The sequence below is a fragment of the Palaemon carinicauda genome, chromosome 15 (genome assembly GCF_036898095.1).
Source record: "Palaemon carinicauda isolate YSFRI2023 chromosome 15, ASM3689809v2, whole genome shotgun sequence".
Lineage (NCBI taxonomy): Eukaryota > Metazoa > Arthropoda > Malacostraca > Decapoda > Palaemonidae > Palaemon > Palaemon carinicauda.
The window spans coordinates 17304426-17325154 of record NC_090739.1 but is presented as its reverse complement, the minus strand read 5'-3'; the positions used below and the strand labels follow the sequence as shown (position 1 = coordinate 17325154).

The 20729-nt window shown below is 34.7% G+C and overlaps 2 protein-coding genes across 3 annotated transcripts in view; one reads left to right on the top strand and one right to left on the bottom strand.

Moving 5' to 3' along the window:
- The window catches only part of Vps50 (vacuolar protein sorting 50), a 244468-nt gene extending 239143 nt beyond the window's left edge, over positions 1-5325 (top strand). The window contains exon 9 of the mRNA XM_068388162.1: positions 5197-5325. The gene's annotated coding sequence lies outside the window, so the exon portion shown is untranslated. The remainder of the gene's footprint in view (positions 1-5196) is intronic.
- Positions 1-20729, bottom strand: part of LOC137654494 (filaggrin-2) — a 78753-nt gene that overhangs the window by 4888 nt on the left and 53136 nt on the right. For both annotated transcript variants that reach the window (XM_068388163.1, XM_068388164.1), the window contains exons 2-5: positions 5215-5401; positions 2479-2628; positions 2256-2318; positions 1951-2107 (exon numbers count right to left, since the gene is read on the bottom strand). In XM_068388163.1, the coding sequence (XP_068244264.1) occupies positions 1951-2107; positions 2256-2318; positions 2479-2628; positions 5215-5401 (557 nt within the window). The remainder of the gene's footprint in view (positions 1-1950; positions 2108-2255; positions 2319-2478; positions 2629-5214; positions 5402-20729) is intronic.

The following is a 20729-nucleotide window of genomic DNA, read 5'->3' as shown; positions in this document are numbered from 1 at the left end:
TAAAACAACCTTAATTTATATTCTTCATTGAGATAAAATGATGATACCAAGCCTTTTCAAGGAATGAGTTTTCCACACCCGATATTCGTGTAGATTAAAAAAGGGACAATCTATCACATAAAATGTGTTTACTGAAACCCATAAGCCAAAAAATACCCTATTTACTGTGAAATGCCCTTCTAGTTGCATCTACTTTACATAAAAAAGAAAGCACTTACTCTCTCTGGCTAGGCTTACCCGACACTACACCATGTTTTCATTTTGACGCACAGTAGTGCTAACAACTTGGCATTGTCATTGTAATAGAGTTTCTCAAACTAAACTTGGTACCGAGATTTCATTATGGTCTTTTCAAAAAATGGAATTACAGTACTCTACAGTACCTGTATTTGATGCATCTTTTAAGCAAGTTGTTGGTAACAGAAAATGCTTGCTAGATTATAAATATATTTAAATCCAGTAGATTTATTACAGGTATAGACCATAAGGAAAAGTCAACTGATAACATAGTGGTCTAGATATGAAAGTATTAGCTGGTGTCATCTTTGATGAACAGCATAAATTCTTATCACTTGGCTGTTCTATTTGTAAAATATCTGTCAATACCAGCCATATGAAGAAAAGCACTGAGCAATTCATCATTGAAAGCAGATGAGGGTTGATTACCTAGGGGGGAAAATCATGAAGTTCAGGGAAAACCAGACTTCCTCCATCTAGTTTTAAAGCAAGATGTAAATGGAAGGCTCTTCCTTTATGAGAAACATACAACGAACCTATATGGATAGAAATGGTACTGGAAAGTCCTTTTCAAAAGCTTCTTGGTGCTAAGAACAAAAGTTTTGTAAGTACGATGATCAATAACAATTACTGACAAGGCCAGAAGTGCAGATACTTGGGTAGCCAGGGGAATAAGAGCATCTCGAGGGTTGACTTGCAGTCCACCGGGCAAAATAGTACCATGATAAATTCAGTGAATAAGTGAAACTTGGGTTTATATCCGAGTTGCGTCTGTCACTTCAAGAGGCCTGCTTGCATTCAAAAATCTACAAATAGAGTTAAAGGACCATTCGGCAAGAATCGTAAGAGTAACTATTGCTACGACTCGTGTGGCTACATAATCTGAAGATACGTATTGAGGCCACTTTAACAACTTTGAAAAAAAGGACATTTCACCTGCATCAACAGGCCACATTAGCAGAGATAGAGGATTAGCAGATTAGCAAATTACACTGAGATAATGACAAGAGATGTGGGGATCTTACCAAAGCTAAGAATAGTCTCTCCCTTTCCTTAGTAACATGAACTTTTTTGTATATAAAGCCTATTAATGCATGTTTTCAATTTTGGAAAGGTATCATTTTGAGCCATTTTAGCAGTGCTAAATTGAGAGAATGAGTTTCTATTTCTAAAATACTACAAATAATAGCAAAGTTAAAAGTAAAATTTTTGGATAATTTATCTTAATTGTAAATTCTTACAACTAAGCCATACTTTATGATAGCATTTACACCTTTACTGAAAAGTTTAAATCAGGTCTGAGATATCAAAGGTAAAGAAGATTCTTTTTAAACAGTTACATAACATAACATTTCAAAATTACAGTTGAAATAAAAAAAAAAAATATCCACATGGACATTAAAATTGAGTGCATAGCAAAACAACAGGTTATTCATACTGATATACATAGTTAAATCCAAATACAAAAAAAAAAAAAAAAAATATTAATAAGCATCTAAAAATATTTAGCTGTATAAACAATTTAAAATTAATCCTTATTTCAAATTAGAGATATTAGACATGATCTTTAATAATTTGTGAACCAAAAAGAAACTTTTTGAGGCAAAGCAAGTATTTAAATACTTAGGTTATTAAATGCTAATTCCAAATGCAATTTTGGCAAGTGTCTTGGGAAATTTAAACTCGATAATATTACACGATTTACACACTGACCTGGAATCATTCTCGGCATGGATGATAGTTCGTTCTTTATAATATATTTCTTCCTCCTCCTGGTCACACAGTAGCAATACAACTGCTCCAAATAGGAAAATGGCAGCACCCCAGCCTACACCATAGGCCCATCCAAACTCCCACAAGGTTCGATTACCTACAAGTAAATTTAGTCTTAAGAAGTACATTCCACTGATTAACAATCACTGGAATGAATGCTATTTCACCTCTGGAATCATCTTGCTACCTAATATTCTTCACTAATACAATGAATAAATACGTGATACAATCAAAGATTTACATACCAAGCTCCAGCTCCTGGGCGAAGAATACGGGATACAGGATGAGGGCAATAAGGATAGCAATCACTGAAAAAGAATAGAATAAAGGTCTTATTGAAAACTATCAATGATACTATTTTATTATGGATAATCCCTCATTATTAACAGTGTATTTTCATATCCCAGGCATAATTCTTCCAATGAAATTGTACTGCTTCTGATAACCATGTACATTAATTATACTCACAAGCAACAGTCATGACCCAAACGGCAATTCGGTAGTAGCGGGTTTTTACTGCAGGGTCATTGCTGCTTAGACCAAGGCCGGTCATAAGTGTTGCAAATACATCCAGCAACAAGCAAATGACACACAGTGCTGCACTTGCCATAATATAAGCTGCAAGGTAAATATGTATGCTATTAGAATGGATTATTGTACAATATTTATTAATCCCTAGTCCATTTCACGACCACAGCAATGAAACAATAATAATTCAACCATGAAAAGGATTTAAAATCACCCGTATACAATATACAATAATTCTAAGAATTCTGAATTCAGTCAAGTTCCAATGGTGTACCTTATTGTCTTCAGAAATAATCCATACAAGGAAAACCTGAACAAGAGATCAAGATAACATTTATATGGAAAAGGTCGGATTAGATATTCTAATTGGTTTGTTCAGCTGCATTCTGATGGGCATCTATTCAGATTAAATTGGAACTGAAACTAGACATCTTTAATCTTTAGGTGTGATGTAATTCATGGTATTAAGTTGCCTGAGCAATTTTTTTTTTTTTTTTTTTTTTTAGCTCAGGCAACTATTTTACCTAGTATAATCATTTGGCAGAATGGCTGCAGCAATATTACTACAATCACTATACTTGACTACATATAGGGTTTAATTATTAATTCATATTGAACACATATCATCTAGTCATTTCTCCTAATAAGAAAATGAAATGAAAGTTGCCACACCTTTAGAAGAAGCTTCACCAACAATAGCTACTTTATACACCTACACTGAAGGCTTGTCAGGGACTCGTTAAACCACTCTTAGTCTGATGCATAATTCCCTTCAAACTTGCATGCAGTCTGACACTTCCTAAGAGTTAAGTGCCAATTCCTCTTCGATTCTATCTATCCAGCAAGTGTTGGGCCTTTCTCTCCTTCCTCTTATCATTCCTATGTTAAACACTTTTTACCAAGGTTTCATCTACCATTCTTTCACATAACCAAAACACTGATCTACTCTTACACAGAGGGTAATCTTTTTCAACACATTATTCTTCTCCACATTCTTCACCATTTCAATCTGTTGGCAAATATGCTCTCAAATGATTCATCTAACCACTTTTATACTTACTTTCAAATACCCCGATTAATAATCGCTTCATTCTCAATAAACTAACTCCTCTTGCAAATACGTTAACCCGTTTCACTAGTTTCAAGGAGTAACCTACACTATTCCTAACAGCACTATTTCACCTATAAACCAAGTAATTTCTCACTCCATTTATAACCCATTTACGTACTTTACAACTTTATACCTACATCTAAGGTTTATTTCAGGTTTCTTCCAAGAAATGAATGACTTCACAGGCTGGGTATATAGCGCAAATTCATAAATCCATCTATCCCTAAAATAATAAAACAGCCACGAAGACAACACAACATATCTTCTCTCACCCCCTTTCTCACACTAAAAGTTATTTAACAAATGCTTCGTTTCAATGAAAAACAAAAATTTAATTTTCTTTAGTTTTCTTGCTTGATGGTACACTCGGGCACACTATTCTATCTAATTTCTCTTCCTCTTGTTTTGTTAAATTTTTTATAGTTTATATAGGAAACATTCATTTTAATGGTAATCTTCTTTAAATATTTTATTTTAACTTTTTTCCTTTCGTCACTGGGCTATTTTCCTTGTTGGGGCCCCTAGCCTTATAGCATCCTGCTTTTCCAACTAGGGTTGTAGCTTAGCAAGTAATAATAATAATAATAATAATAATAATTTCCCTCCTTTAACATACATTTTCAATACTCCAATATTTTCTCTCTACTGATTATCTCATCAAAGCCTTCCTTTGTTTTATGTAGGATATATCATGCACGGCTTTTTTTTTCTCTTTAAACCCTATCGCTTAAACTGTTCCATAAAAAACACTTCATCCACACCACAGTCCACACTCCCCCTCCTTTCTCTAAACCTGTTGTTCAACTTACACCTATACCGCTAGTCAAACTTTCTAAACTGAAATTCTACTATACATATTCTTTATATGCAGTCTCCTATAATTCCCATTGTTTACTTTATCTTCAATACCATCATACAATCCTATACATAAATTATTACATACATTCGTTTGGAATATTTCTTTAATACAGAAATATAACAAATATCCTTGTCATGTACTTTGCCACACCATATCACTTGTACTCTCATTAATCTCTGGTACAACAATCTTTCCATTCTTCAAACTCTGACTACTGTCTTTTTATTCCCCACCGCACCAGTAGCAATATTATAGGGCTCAATACTACACAGTACTCTAGAAGTTTTATGCCTACTGTGACCAGGTTGTGGAATGATCTCCCTAATCTGGTAGTTGAATCGGTGGAACTTCAAAAATTCAAACTTGCAGCAAATGTTTTAAAGTTGAAGGGGCTGACATGAATCTCTTTTTATAGATTATATATGAATGATATATTTTAATGTTGTTACTGTTCTTAGTGTTTTATTTTAATTGTTCATTACTTCCCTTGTAGTTTATTTAGTTCCTTTCCTCAGTGAGCTATTTTTCCTTGTTGGAGCCCTTGGGCTTATAGCATCCTGCTTTCCCAACTAGGGTTGTAGCTTAGCTATAATCATAATAATAATAATAATAATAATAATAATAATAATAATAATAATAATAATAACAGACCTATGTAAGCAATTCCCCCATGTGCGTGTGTTTGTAGGAAGAAGGAGATACTTACGTTCGTCTCTGGCAGTATGACATCCGACTTCAGCGTTGATCTGGAAGGGTAATGGTTTTGGGGCGCCATCGCCAATGCAGTGGGCGAAAAGACCTTGGCGCCATCCCTGTGCCAGTAACCAGTCTGACGATGAAAGCGCCAACACCATCAGAAAAGCAGTGATGATGCCGCATACTAACGCTATCACCTGAAAAGAAAATACTAAATTAGAAGGCAGTCACAAACTGAATTTATATTCACTTTAAGCTTTCTAGAATATTCAACATTAATCTTCCATTAACATACAAGGTATATTAAGATTAATTCGTACTCTGTTATTCACATTCATGTAGTGTCGTTATTTATCAACACTCGCTAGATTACTGCATAACATGATATGTCAAAGTACAATCAATATGTCCATAAAATATTATTTGAAATCTTGATGAAATACTTGGAGGAAATGGAGAACATAAGAAACAGTGGAGAATCCTTTCAAAATGGCATCTGCGCTTCATGAGAAGTCAAAGCAGAGTACATTCATGGTTGTCCTTTTCCTTTTTTTAAAAATCTAATTATAAAATTGATTTAATTCATTGTGGAAAATAAATATACTGAAAATCCTTGTGTAATGTTTTACTGTTTATTTTCGAGAGAGAGAGAGAGAGAGAGAGAGAGAGAGAGAGAGAGAGAGAGAGAGAGAGAGAGAGAGTGAGTTTCTCAACCAAGAAACATCATATGTAAGAAAGTAAGAATCAACACTAATCTGACGTCCATAAAGCCAAAGCCGGGTTCAGAACAAAATTCCCTAAAAGGAAAAGCCAATGCCGTCTATTACTATTTTTTTTTCTGGGAGAAAAAGAAAGCCCACAACGGACATGATAGCTAACGGACCAGACATCCTCTTTTGCTTCCACCACATTTTTCCATTAGCCAACAGCAAGTGACTGGCTACATTTTCTCTGAAGGGGGTTTCATTATAAAATTGTATTTTTTCAGTTTCACACATCTAAAACGTTTCATTTTAACAATAAAAAATTTAGAGAATAGAAATTGCCTCTATTATGGAATATTAGTATAGAAAAATTTTTTACAGTTCAATGGACACATATTGATAGACGTGCATGAATGTTAAAATCAAACTTGACGTTGTTATTTGTGGAAGTCTGTAGCCACTTATACAGCATATCTGATTTATGGAATATAGGCCAAGTGGCATGGTGCTAGTACCGGGAGGGTCATTCGGCAATTGGGCAAAACCCACCAGTTGCAATATTAAGTAAAAGTTAAAAGAAGTTAGACAGCAAGATGGAAGAGAGGACTAAAATCCGGATGCCAACACCTTCAATTAAGACCTACAATGTAACATGAGATTCATTAGGATTGACTCGTAACCATGAAATGATATTGACTATATAGCTGGTGGCTTCAGGACCATTTAGCAACCAAGTGCAGCTGGAGGAAACACTGTTGTTGAACTGGTCTTAAAGGTCGCTCATGAATGGCAGAGGCAAGGGACAGTGACATTGCCCTAGCAATCAGGACAATGCCCTAGAGACTGACCATATATTATATGATCAGCGCCCAAGCCTCCTCTCCACCCAAGCTAGAACCAGGGAGGGCCAGGCAGTGGCTGCTGATGACTCGGCAGATAGAACTATAGGCTCCCCCAAACCCCCAACCTTAGGTCACAAGGATGGTGAGGTTGCTGACACTAATGGCACTAACGAGTCTGAGCGGGACTGGAAAACACCAGGCAGAGATGTTACCAATCAGGCCAGGTAAATGAAAAAACAAAAGAAGTGGGAACGGAGGTAAATTAGAATGATATAAAGCAATATCATTCAAGTGCTACTAATGACGAAATGGATTCTACATTTTTTTTCTTAAACAAAAATCGAACATAGGAAAGAGGTGCTTGGACTACAGTAATTGGCTTTTAAATTATTTTGTAAAATCCCTTTTTAGGAAACGATAGAAATGAATATGATAGTATATATATATATATATATATATATATATATATATATATATATATATATATATATATATATATGTGTGTGTGTGTGTGTGTGTGTGTGTGTGTATATAGTAATTTACTAGAGAACTCGCTTTATTATGGATATTTTAAATGTTAAAGATAAAGCTATATTTCAATTAAATCGAGATGAATGCCCACTACAGAATCGCTGCTTCTTCTGTACCAGAATCATATATTTAATGATAAATTAAGCAATGAGAAAAAATATTCAATGAAGTTCGGGACTTTTAAAGTCTTCACGGGGTTAAATTTAAAAGCAGCTATTACTTATATGGTTTTTTTTTTTTACTATTATTTTTCTAAGTTAATTACATACACAAAACTTGACTTGTGGCTACCTTAAAGTAATGAATATTTAAACTGAAATATTAAAAGGCATTATTACTGTCATTTGAAATTATTTCGCATATCACCAATTCAACAGTATTAAAGTTCACCATATTTCATACAGTATTTGTAACGCAAAATGTTTTTTAAGACTTAGAATATTCTAATATTGAAAAAGAAATGCATGAACTTGATAATTTTCCCGTAACGGAAAAACACTTCGTCGGTAGTTTTTCGAGGGACATAAAAGTGATATAAATTACAAAATATATTTATGTAACTTCGTGAATACAATGCTAAATCAGGAGCTTCGTTTGTTAATCCTAATAACGAATATTCCTTCCCACCCGACGACAAACTACAGGAAATCTCGTGGGAATATATTCGAGATTTAAATTGATTGAACATCACAAATTATATTTCGATTTCCTATTTCCTGCACTTCAAAAAAATAACGACGTTAATTATTTAGTTAATTATTTATTAGAAGCAACGTTTGTTTCAATCTCAATATTTAATATGATAGATAGAGAAATATATATTAAATTAACTTGCCGAACCTATTTGTGACTTTACATTCATTGACTTGATAAAATTTCCTGCTTGTACTTCATTCACAATAAATACAGACAATTAAAAATGGAGCTTTTTAATACAAATCAAATAGTGTGGGCATTATTGATGGATTTTCTCATGGGTCAGGTGATGGTTTATAACTATGCGGAATATATAGAAAAAGAGCGTTGGTGAGCTGTTCACTTAAGAATGCTTTTTGGGAAATCATGGCGTTATGTAAATACACAAAGGGGAAAAAAATTTGCTCCTAAAAGTTATGAAAATGTGTTTTAAATAATTTCCAAAGAAAGCGTTAAGAATAATGATGACAGGGGGGAGGGGAATCGGAGGTCAGAATATGGCAAGTATTTTGAAGATTTCGGATGTTTACAAAAATGAGAAAAAACAAGTCGAGTAAACATACAATTGACTGGAATAAGTAACAGTAAGAAGTTGTGTAAATTACAATGAAATGGAAATAAAGGCGATATTAAACCCTGTAGTCGAATCACCTTGAGTTTGCAGGGTTCCTAAAATCAAATAGCTAATTTCTCAAAAAAGAAAGATCATTTCATATCAAAATAAGCGAGTTGATAGGGATCAATGTGGTCATGAAAAGGAAGAGTAGTAAAAAGATGCAAGGTATTGCAGATAATAATAAAAGGTCAATACCAATTAAAAAGAGACAATTTTCCGTCTAATACAAAATGTGGCATGAGCGAGGAAGTAGTAATAAAGCTGATATTGCTCAGCTTATCTGGAAAGGTTTTAGGAAAGGTGGTGATCGAAATTTATAAAAAAAACTGGGAAAATTATGATTTAAATGACAAACATCTTGGTTAAAAGGTTCAAGATTTAAAGTTCAATCAGAAATGGCAGAGGCAAGGGGCAGTGACAATGCCCTAGATATTAAATATGAGCAGCGCCAAGCCACTTCTCTATCCAAGCTAGGACCAGGGAGGGTCAGGCAATGGTTGCCCGCTGACTCAACAGGTAGACCTAAGACTACCCCCAAAAAAACCCTTCCACCCTTACCTCGCAAGGATGGTGTGGTTGCAGACACTACAAAAAACTTTCGAGCTTGAGTGGGTCTCGAACCCCAGTCGAGTAGATCGCCAGGCACGGGCGTTTCAAATAGGCTACCACATCCATGAAAAAAACGATAGCCTTGTATCATGGAGAATAATAACACTTAATTTCCCCTGGAAACTTATTAACAGCATGTTAAATATCATTATAACGGTATGAAGAATATGCTAAAGCAGGTGGGAATAAAGAGGGAATTAATATGAGTGGCAGAAAGACTGGAATGAGAAATCATTAGATTTTATGAAGACAGCTCACATTTTTATACAAACATGGGAGCGAATACTGCCAAAGTTTGCCAATATTGCCGACGTAAATATATAGGAAATGTTATATCCAAGGGAGTGAAATATGTGTGAGGGATCATGAAAATTTTTAGATGAACTGTTAAAAGAATATTCTTTTGAAAAAGAGGGTTGCAAAGAGGAGGGCTAACTTCAGATATACGAGAGAGCATTACTCCTAAGTTGAAAAAAAAAAAAAAAAAAAACGAGACGGTAGGCTAAAAAGTACTTGTTGAGAACAGTAGGATTTGAAGATCAACAAAATACCATGCAAAAAGTAATGCTCTAAGGTCCTAGAAACATCCATGCGTATTCAATACTGCAAGTCATACAACAATACTGTGTATACTTAGAACTTTTATTTAAGTCTGTGAAAGAAATTTGAGGAACGTATGAGGGGCAGTAAATTGTGTACACGGATGTTATTCAACTATAGTGTGTCGCACTTATAGGATAAAGGAATACCATAAAGAAAATCATCTCAAATAATTCTTGAGAACTCGATGGCTATATTTTGGAACTACGCAGCCAAATGAGAGAGAGAGAGAGAGAGAGAGAGAGAGAGAGAGAGAGAGAGAGAGAGAGAGAGAGAGAGAGAGAGGATCACTTTACGTCGTTAGGAACACTGTCCTTTGAAACATTACAGGGGAAAGGATAATGTGAGTGAATCAGATAATTGGGAATCCTGATTCAATCGCAATTGGAAATCACTTCCAATGATCACTGGGAGAAGATGATGCAGTTAATGAATTTCCTTGACTACCAACGTCTATCGCTAAAGTAATATTCTTAAAAAGAAAATTTCACTGCTATTAGCATTAGGGAAACGACATTTCCTTATATACAGAATGAAATAAACAATTTATTAACTAATGAAAAAAATATTCAAGTGGTGCTAGTTAATGACATTCACCTTCTATTCATTATTATAAAGCTTCTCTGATACAGGATATTTGTTTAAGCACACACACAATATAAATATGTATAATATATATATAAATTTATATATACAGTACTGTATAAATAGGGGCATGTGTTGGCGGTCCCCCGTTCAAGAACTGGCCGCATAAAACTTTGCTTAACTGCTTATCAAACAATTATCAATAAAGAGAACATGTTACTGTCATCGAGAGATATCCACAAAGATACAGTGGTGGAGAAAGAGAGAGAGAGAGAGAGAGAGAGAGAGAGAGAGAGAGAGAGAGAGAGAGAGAGAGAGATGGATGTGTCAGAACTAGTGTACATGTGTTACGTAATTTATTTATAAACTGATCCTTTCCCATAATAACTGCCAAGAAAAAATCTCACAAGTATCATATTATGACGAACAAATATAATATCTGAGAGAGTTGATGTCGATAACCGGGCTCCCAGAAATTGGACAACTTTCACCATTCAATGTTGACTTGATTTGGTCTATGAAAGGTTTCCTGATGACCTGCCACTGGTATCACAGGGTTATGCAGTATCATAATGAGACGGCGAAGAGAGGCAGTTCAAATGGGTTTTACACGGAGATAAAGTTTCGGAAAGTAAATGAGATGAAGTTTGTACTTTGAATTAACAGCTGGAGAGGCTGTGTAGCAAGATAGGGGCTTTGACAAAGGCTTTGCGAATTTAGAGAAGGTCTAAGTAATAAATATATGAAATTGTAACTTGTATAATAGTGTTTTTAGAAGATGGAAATGGACTATGAAGTAATAGCTGGAGAGGCTGGGTAGCAAGATAGGGACTTCGACAAACGCTTTGCGAATGAAGAGTGGGTCTAAGTACTGAATATATGAAATTGTAACTTGTATAATAGTGTTTTTAGAAGATGGAAATGGACATGATAGGAAACTTCGAGCAATAAAATTTCAACGCTGACATTAAAATCCCAGAACCTCCGAGGAACTAAAACATTTTCCTGAGGTAGATATCTCCAGTCTCTGACAACAGCTAAGCCTGTGATGGGTCTATAAAAAGTAAGCTTATTGCGTGTTATCAAAAGTATTAAAAGTTAATTTAAAGAATACATTTATATAACAGGAATATTAGGATGTATTTAGAACAATCCAGGAAATTTAGATATATTTCTAAATGAACTAATACAATAACCAAGACAAAATGAAACGCTTGTACTCCGCCAGATATCTTCAAAACTTCCCGGTGTGTGTGTCTGTGCTGGTGGGGGAGGGATGAATTTTTCAAACAGGTTAAATTTGTAATGATACATTTCAGATGACAAAAAAAAAAAAAAGTCTGAGACGGCCCCAGCATGAACGGACAGAACGTGTTTGGAGATTTGTCATCCTTGGGACAGGAACGGCATTAAAGAAAAGAATATGGACAGCCATCATACTCAAAACATCTGGTCTGAATTATAGAGGGAAAAAATCCAAGATGATTATCAAATCTCAGGAAACCAAATAAATGATAAAAAAGTTTAGTTTCGCAAAGTGAACAATAAAAACGTTCATATTTACTTCAGAGTGAATTAAAAAGTATAACCATTTTCAAGTATACTATACTGTACTTCAATACAAGATGATTGGGGGAATGTCAAGATGATTGGGCTGATCAAGAACGAGGATTTATGGGAAAAATGAGGAAATTGACCTTCAGTGAACTAAAGTCATTGAAGGAATTATTCAGCAAGAAACACCGGTAATGGCTTCATAACGCCTTCAATTTCCGCAACAAAAGAGAGAGAGAGAGAGAGAGAGAGAGAGAGAGAGAGAGAGAGAGATTAATTGCATCTGTATGTACATTAAATTTTTTTTTATTACAACTGTTTACAAAAAGCTTCGTCAAATACAAATACCAAATTGAACACAAAAATGAAGGACACTTACCACATTGATTGAATTGTACATCATATGCACCATACACAAGCGGAAGGTACACATGATGGCAGTTTCGTTAAAACCAAACACAACAAAAAGTTTTTTGAGGAAAACTTCAACGACGGAGGGTTAAATTTCCTCCAAAATTTTCATGAGGAGTCGCACACAAGCAATCAATAAAATTCACAGTTCCAAGGTTTATGTTTCACGGCTTTGCTGTTCCACATCTCAACATGAGAACGTTAGAGACTGTAATTCTTTCTATAACATTCCTGTTTTAATTCACACGTTCATCTTCCTGATCTTTATGGCTGTGGACAGAAGTTTGTTAGGTAACTCTTTTAAATAAATAAAGAAAAAAAAATCAAAATGATGAACTCCCCTTGCCATAGAATAACAACAGTTAAGATATAATGAGATGGAGTAGGCCTACGAATCCGATATTTCCCTCTACACAGAAAAACCCATCGAAAAGTTCCCCCTTCTATGACCCCCATAAAAACTTGCCTACCCTTACTCACGCGAAGGATCTATTCGGTTTTTCTTTCCTGGCTATCTTTTAAAACATGCTCGTATCTATCCACCTACGTGAATGCATTTAACTCCTCTCTGGACTCTAATATTGCCAATTCATTGACAGACAATACTGTAGTCTCATTTTCTGAAAACTGGTATGCAGTGTATGAACAGGTTAATACACTTAGAAGTACGATATATATATATATATATATATATACACAATCTTTCCTGTCACGCTGAGCGGCAACCACTCAGAAACTACAATTTCCCACAAATTACCCAATCTGCCGTGTGTAGTTAGGAAAGGGGGAGGGGGCTGGAAAGAGTTGAAACTATGTGCGTGGGCGCATATCTCAATATCTAAATATTTAGCCGTCATTCTTGACGGGTCGCGTACACTAGTATAAGTATACACACATATACACTGTAAGTGCGATCCAAGTATCACCACCTTTCTTTTCCGCATCACCAACATAAAAAGAAATTCCCCAAAACTATTTTGAGCTATCTACTGATATGGCCCTCAAGGGAGTGAGTCTAGCGATGGGCCCACAGCACGACCACACACAGGCGGGCCCGCACTAACTCTTCGGATATTGAGATTATAGCTCTGCATGACACACGATGTCTCCCATTTGATACCATTCGTATACCTCCATCTGCGTCATAATAATAATTTCACCTTTCTACTTATGATATCGTATTTCTCGTGACTTGATATTTTCGGTACAGAAAATGGGCACCCAGAGTGGTCTTAATACGAGGAGGGTCACTTGTACTTATGGTTATGTTCTTAAACTTTCGTACACGCACATAAACATACATTTTATTCGCACACACACACACACGCATATATATATATATATATATAGGTATTTACTGGACCGAGGCTGGTCTGCTTTCAGCAAAATACTTTCAACACCCACTGAGCTATTATGATTAGTTTTATTTAATTATAATTAATATACTGCCGTACTTTAAATTAGCTGGTTATCGATATATTTGAGGTGATAGTTTGTTCCTGTGAACATTTAGGTTACTAAAAATGACTACTGCTTTGATAGAGTGGGAGACTACAGTTTTAGTATTAAAATTTTGTTGACAGATACTCTTGAGCACCAAGGTTAATGGAATGAAACTGTAATTAAACTAAAGATCCGAATGTTATTTCAGCGTCTTGCAATTCCCAGGGCACATTTCATTTTGACAGCCATCAGTGCCGTGACAGTTATTGAAATGAGACATATGATTCATATTTGCGACTACTGTGACTGACGGTGATAAAATGGCTTCTGAAAATCTGGTTCTTAATGGAACTATGAAAGATGATAAGAAAAAAAAAGAAAGATTTTATATGCTATCAAACGGAAATTTGTGGACCGTGGGTAAAATTAAACGCGATTTACCTTAAAGGAAGAACAGAAAACATGGCAAATTATGGTAAAGATTAGGGCGAAGGATATTTAAATCCTTAAATTATCTTAACACAAAATTGGAAATGAGAAAAAATAATTGAGAAAATAAGTGATTAAAACTCAACGTTTTATGTAAATCAAACTATAATCAAATAAACCCTGCAGGAATTATTACAAAGAAACACCCTCACAAAAATAAAAATAGTGTAACGCAATGCCTGCATAAGAAATTCGGGAGAAAATAAAAATCTACAAACACATTCATGATTTTCCACTTATGATAAAAAAATTCATAAAATACTTTCAAAAGCAAAGATTCTATTCTCCCCAGTGTCGATGCAAGTCTTCTTCAAGACTCGTGAAGGTCAGCATCGATCCTTCTACTATCTGGTCACCGCTGATAACTGGAAATATAGATATCCGTCAAGTGGCTGGAACCAAAGTCTGCTATTAGGAAATTATCTTCGCTTTTATGTTCCGCCGCATCAGGTATTCATTTGCCTCCCGGCCCTTCAATCACTCCCAGGCGCATCATCTTCAGACTGTCACGACGCAGGTGAAAAATGTCTGAGTTTGAAGATTTCACCCGTACGCAATCGATAATAAAATCATCTTTCACTTTTCACTGACTAAGCTCCAGCATGAAAATGCTACCGTAATAATATCATTCATACTTGAATTGTTAATAAAGTTGGCTTTGAAAAATGTCACGATCGCAAAGCATACACTAAAACAAAAATTAAAATCTATCGGCAACTGAATTGACCGTCAAGAGACATTTCGGTTTTTTTTTTTTTTTTTTTTTTTTTTTTTTTTTTTTTTTTTTATATAATGAGCGACATTGTTGAGAACACATTCTCGAAATCATATAATTGCTTAAGTGGGTTACCCAAAGGGAACGTAGGTGTACTGGTCGTAAAAGTAAATGCAAACGTAATTGCTTTAAAAAAAAAAAAATTCCTAGTCACAGCGTCACACCAATGACCAGCTCAAGAAAAGACATACTTCATTTACATTGAACAATTATAAATATAATTAAATATCTATTTATAAATATTCAAGTGAATGTGTATATATGCACATATATATATATATATCTATCTAACTATATATATATATATATATATATATATATATATATATATATATATATATATATATATATATATATATCTACTTAAGGTTTTCGCCAAAGTCTTCCACTGCCTGGTTCAGAGTTCAGATCCCGCTCAGATATAATATAATTCACTGAAACACAGACCTATCGACCTTGTGCGTGGTGGATAAGTTAATGGAGGCCTTGGCCCAGTGGTTTAGTAAATGGCTCATAATTTCTGGGTCCAATAATGATTCCGGATTATAAATCACAAGTTTGACCGGCTGTAGACAGGTACCAGCGTCTGTTAATGTTAAGAAAAGGGACGTGGGTCTAACAACCTCATCCTTTAAACTTGCTGAGAATCATGAATTATGAACTCCACACTGGCACCATCTCTCCAATGGGAAAAACATGATATACTGCACAGTATATATACATACTTTATATATATATATATATATATATATATATATATATATATATATATATATATATATATATATATATATATCAACATTACATTTCTAATAGATATATCTTATGTATGTATATATATATATATATATATATATATATATATATATATATATATATATATATATATATATATATATATATATATACACAAGATATATCTATAAGAAATGTAATCTTGAAACAAATAATGAACAAATCTTCAAAAGAAAAGGAAAAATGCGTCTTGAATATGACAACTGTTTTTAAAGTCTTTATTTCATAAGTCAACAAAGGAAGTATACTGCAATAGAATCCATAAAGAAGGAAAGTAAATGAGCGCCTTTATAAACGATAAAATATCCAGATTTTAGCGGACACAAACTAGGCAATACCACGATAAACTTGAGAACCGGAACTTTGCCCATTAGCAAGCGGCAGAAAACCACGAATAAAAATCTGATCTTTCTATGAGACATCAATCAACTTCGCGGAATGGGGCATCAAGGCAAAAAACTTGTAGTTTTCCTAAAATAACGATGGTATTTAACCCAAGAGCTTATACACACTCACTCTCTCTCTCTCTCTCACTCTCTCTCTCTCTCTCTCTCTCTCTCTCTCTCTCTCTCTCTCGTACGCACGATACGGCAAAATTATAACGGACCATATTCCACTTAAAAATATATAAATAATTCTAAATAAAACAGAAAAAATAGAGGGGATAAAAAGTGCAAGAACCTTAAGATAAGAAGTTTTACGGGGAAGTCAATGTAGAAAGAAAGGCCAAGGAACAAATGAATGTTAAGACAAAAATATGTAAATGGGGGAAATGTCTGAAAGGGAATGTAGTTAAGGGTCGATTAATCATTTTGAGAACTTCCTTGAACTGGGAAGATAGAAGAAGAGGGGCCGAATTGAATGATGAGAGAGTTGATAAGGTATAAAAGATAAGGTGTTGAGGGTGATTTAATTTCTTTAATGGTGGTGTGAGAGAATGATAGGGTTTATCTCCATAACTGTTATTATTATTATTATTATTATTATTACTAGCCAAGCTACAACCCTAGTTGGAAAAGCAGGATGCTATAAGCCCAGGGGCCCCAATAGGAAAAAATAGCCCAGTGAGGAAAGGAAATAAGGAAATAAATAAATGAAGACAACAAATTAACAATAAACCGTTCTAAAAAAAGTAACAACGTCAAAACAGATATGTCATATATAAACTATTAACAACGTCAAAAACAAATATGTCATATATAAACTATAAAAAGACTCATGTCCGCCTGGTCAACAAAAAAGCATTAGCTCCAACTTTGAACTTTTGAAGTTCCACTGATTCAACTACTACTACTACTCTTGTTTAATATAATTATTGTTGGAGATGAGAGAAGTTAAGAGAGACTACAAATTGTGTAGGTTTATAGTTATGGGCTGAAAGTGGAATGACTGATGAATGCAGCTGATATAATACAGACGGAGGAGAGTGAATAGTAACAGCTCAGACTTATGAAAAAGTCTGGGTGTTTTCAGCTGGAAAGCTTAAATTACAAATGAACATAAATAATGTTATAAAAGAAAACTGACAAGCTGGAGAAATTAATATTAATATGATATTAATATTACTTTGTAGGTAGAAGGTTGGCCAGGACACCAGCCACTCGTTAAGATACTACCGCTAGAGAATTATTGAGTCCTTTGTCAGGTCAAATTATTATTATTAATTGCTAAGCTACAACCCTAGTTGGAAAAGCAGGGTGCTATAAGCCCAGGGGCCCCAACAGGAAAAATAGCCCAGTTAGGAAAGGAAACAAGGAAAAATAAAATATTTGAAGAACAGTAACAACATTAAAATAAATATTTCCTACATAAACTAAAAAAAAAATAACAAAACAAGAGGAAGAGAAATTAGATAGAATAGTGTGCCCGAGTGTACCCTCAAGCAAGATAAGTCTAACCCAAGACAGTGGAAGACCAAGGTACAGAGGCTATGGCACTACCCAAGACTAGAGAACAATGGTTTGATTTTGGAGTATCCTTCTCCTAGAAGAGCTGCTTACCATAGCTAAAGTCTCTCTTCTACCCTTAACAAGAGGGAAGTGGGCACTGAACAATTACAGTGCAGTAATTACCCCCCTTAGGTAAAGAAGAATTGCTTAGTAATCTTAGTGTTGCCAGGTGTATGAGGACAGAGGAGAATCTGTAAAGAATAGGCCAGACTATTCGGTGTATGTGTAGGCAAAGGGAAAGAACCGTAACCAGAGAGAAGGATCCAATGTAGTACTGTTTGGCCAGTTAAAGGACCCCATACCTCTCCAGCGGTAGTATCTCAACGGGTGGCTGGTGCCCTAGCCAACCTACTACTCTGGTTACGGCTTATTTTGTCTTTGCCTACACAAACTGAATAGTCTAGCATATTCTTTTCACATTCTCCTCCGTCCTCAAACACCTGGCAACACTTGAGATTACCAAATAATTCTTCTTCACTCAAGAGGTTATCTACTCCACTGTAATTGTTCGGTGGTTACTTTCCTCTCGGTAAGGGTAGAGGAGACTCTTTAGCTGTGGTACGCAGCTCTGATTGGAGAAGGACACTATAATCAAACCACTGTTCTCTAGTCTTGGGTACTACTCTAGCCTCTGTACCATGGCCTTTCACTGTCTTGGAATAGTTCTCTTGCTTGAGGGTACACTCGGACACGCTGTTCTATCTTATTAATCTTGCTCTTTTTTAAGTTTTTACAGTTTATATATGAAAGCTCTAATCTAATGTTGTTACTGTTCTTAAAATATTTAATTTTGATTGTATTATTTCTCTTTTAGTGTATTCATTTCCTTGTTTCCTTTCCGAACTGGGCTATTTTTCCTTGTTGGAGCCCATGGGCTTATAGCATCTTGCTTTTCCAACTAGGGTTGTAGCTTGGCTAGTAATAATAATAATAATAATAATAATAATAATAATAATAATAATAATAATAATAATAATGGTAGAAGAATGGTAGATGCTGATATGTAAAAATATCTAGGAAGACGTTAGTATAAGAATAAAAGGCCTTTCATAGAAGGAAAAAAAAGACAGTGTTTATGGAGGAATATAGGAATGTATTGTTGAACCGACTCTCCTTTATGGAAGTGAGGTGTGGATATTGAATACTAAAGATAGAAAAAAAAATGAATCAGCGGAGATGAAACGTCTGAGAAGAAAGTGTGGCATTCAAAGAGAAATATGAAAAATTGGAATTTCTTTTTTAATGTACTTGAAAGTATGGAGTGGTGTTTAGAGATGGCTTGGCCCTGCTAGAAGAATGGAGCTTCATAGGTTGGTGACAAAGGCGTATAATTCAGAAGTGTTAAGAGGAAGAGGTTAAAAATACCTAAAAATGGTATCACAGAGGTACTGGAAAGAAAAAAAAAAGTCTCAAGTGAAAAATTACAACAGAGGATAATCATTATGTTTTATGATTCTTTCAACTATTTTAAGATATATTCATATGATAATCTCTCTAAATTGACAATCGACTCCAAATAAAGCAATGTTATTCCTTCAATTTTTCATAAGAAAAAAATACTCATAAATAACAGAAATAGTAAAGGATTAACAAGCAAAAGTTTTTTCTTAAGAATTCCACCCACCTACCCCCCCCCCCCCCCCAAAAAAAAAAGAAGAAAACAATGAGAGGCGCCGTTACTGGAAATTCCGTTCCCGTGTTTCTGACTTTTAATCTCAACACCTTCCGACCAAGAAGAAAGGCTTGCTTTCTTTCCATCAGGGAGTTTCCTTTCATACCAGGAAAGGGCGAGGCCATCACTTTTACGAAAATATAAATCTACACGTATGACGAAAAAGATCCACTGAGAAAACGTAAACGCAGAAAATTGGTCTGTAATTTTAAAGGTCTTCAATTAAAAAAACGTATAATGCTCTAGTTTCAAGAGCTACTTCAGATCAAGCGTAAAACAATACAGGTTATAGTAAACTGCGTTGTTTTAGGAAAATATAAAATTACACATGGAGATTATATATATATATATATATATATATATATATATATATATATATATATATATATATATATATATATATGAAGAAAAAGATCTAGTGAGAAAACGTATATTTAATGGATCTTTCAACTTCAAATTGGGGTGCAAAAACGCAAAAAAAATCATTGGTCTGTATATCAAAATTCTTCAATTACAAAAACGCATAAGGATTTAAGAGTTACTTCAGATCAAGACTAAAAAATTACACGTCTTAAACTCTAATCTAGTTACATTACGATGACAATTTTATTTTAATTGCTCTGAATTTCGACTAATATGTATTTTGTTTTTAGCGTAGTTTCCATGTTAATGTTCAGCACTTAAAATAAGGGTTACACTTTATATTCGACTCAAATGATTATGGCGAATAAGTTATTCTAACCATCCTGTAGCAGCTGCATTCCATACCACATCGTGTTGCATTTCAGGGAACAATATAGACACTTGGAAACCATGACGTTATTGGTTATCCATGAGAGAGAGAGAGAGAGAGAGAGAGAGAGAGAGAGAGAGAGAGAGAGAGAGAGAGAGAGAGAGAAATATGACTGGAATTCCTGCATGCAATTTGAGGTGGAAGAATGATGAGGAAATTTTATTTATTCTTTAAGGAAACCATGAGAAACATTAATCCAAAAGATGCATTCTACAAGAGCCTCTTATCGAAGCCAAACTCATGATACAATTCACCCCATGTCCTTGAATCATTTTAAATAACGAATTTCTTTCCATTTCGGAGAGGATAATGGAGGTGAGAATACTAGCAGTGGAACATAACCGAGGCTTTCAAGTGACCGTCAACAACTCGCAAAGGTCAAAATTGGGGGTGGGGGGTGGGGTTAGGACAACAATGCAGACCACGAGTTTGCCCGCAGGGTAATGCCCGAGGAGCAGGCC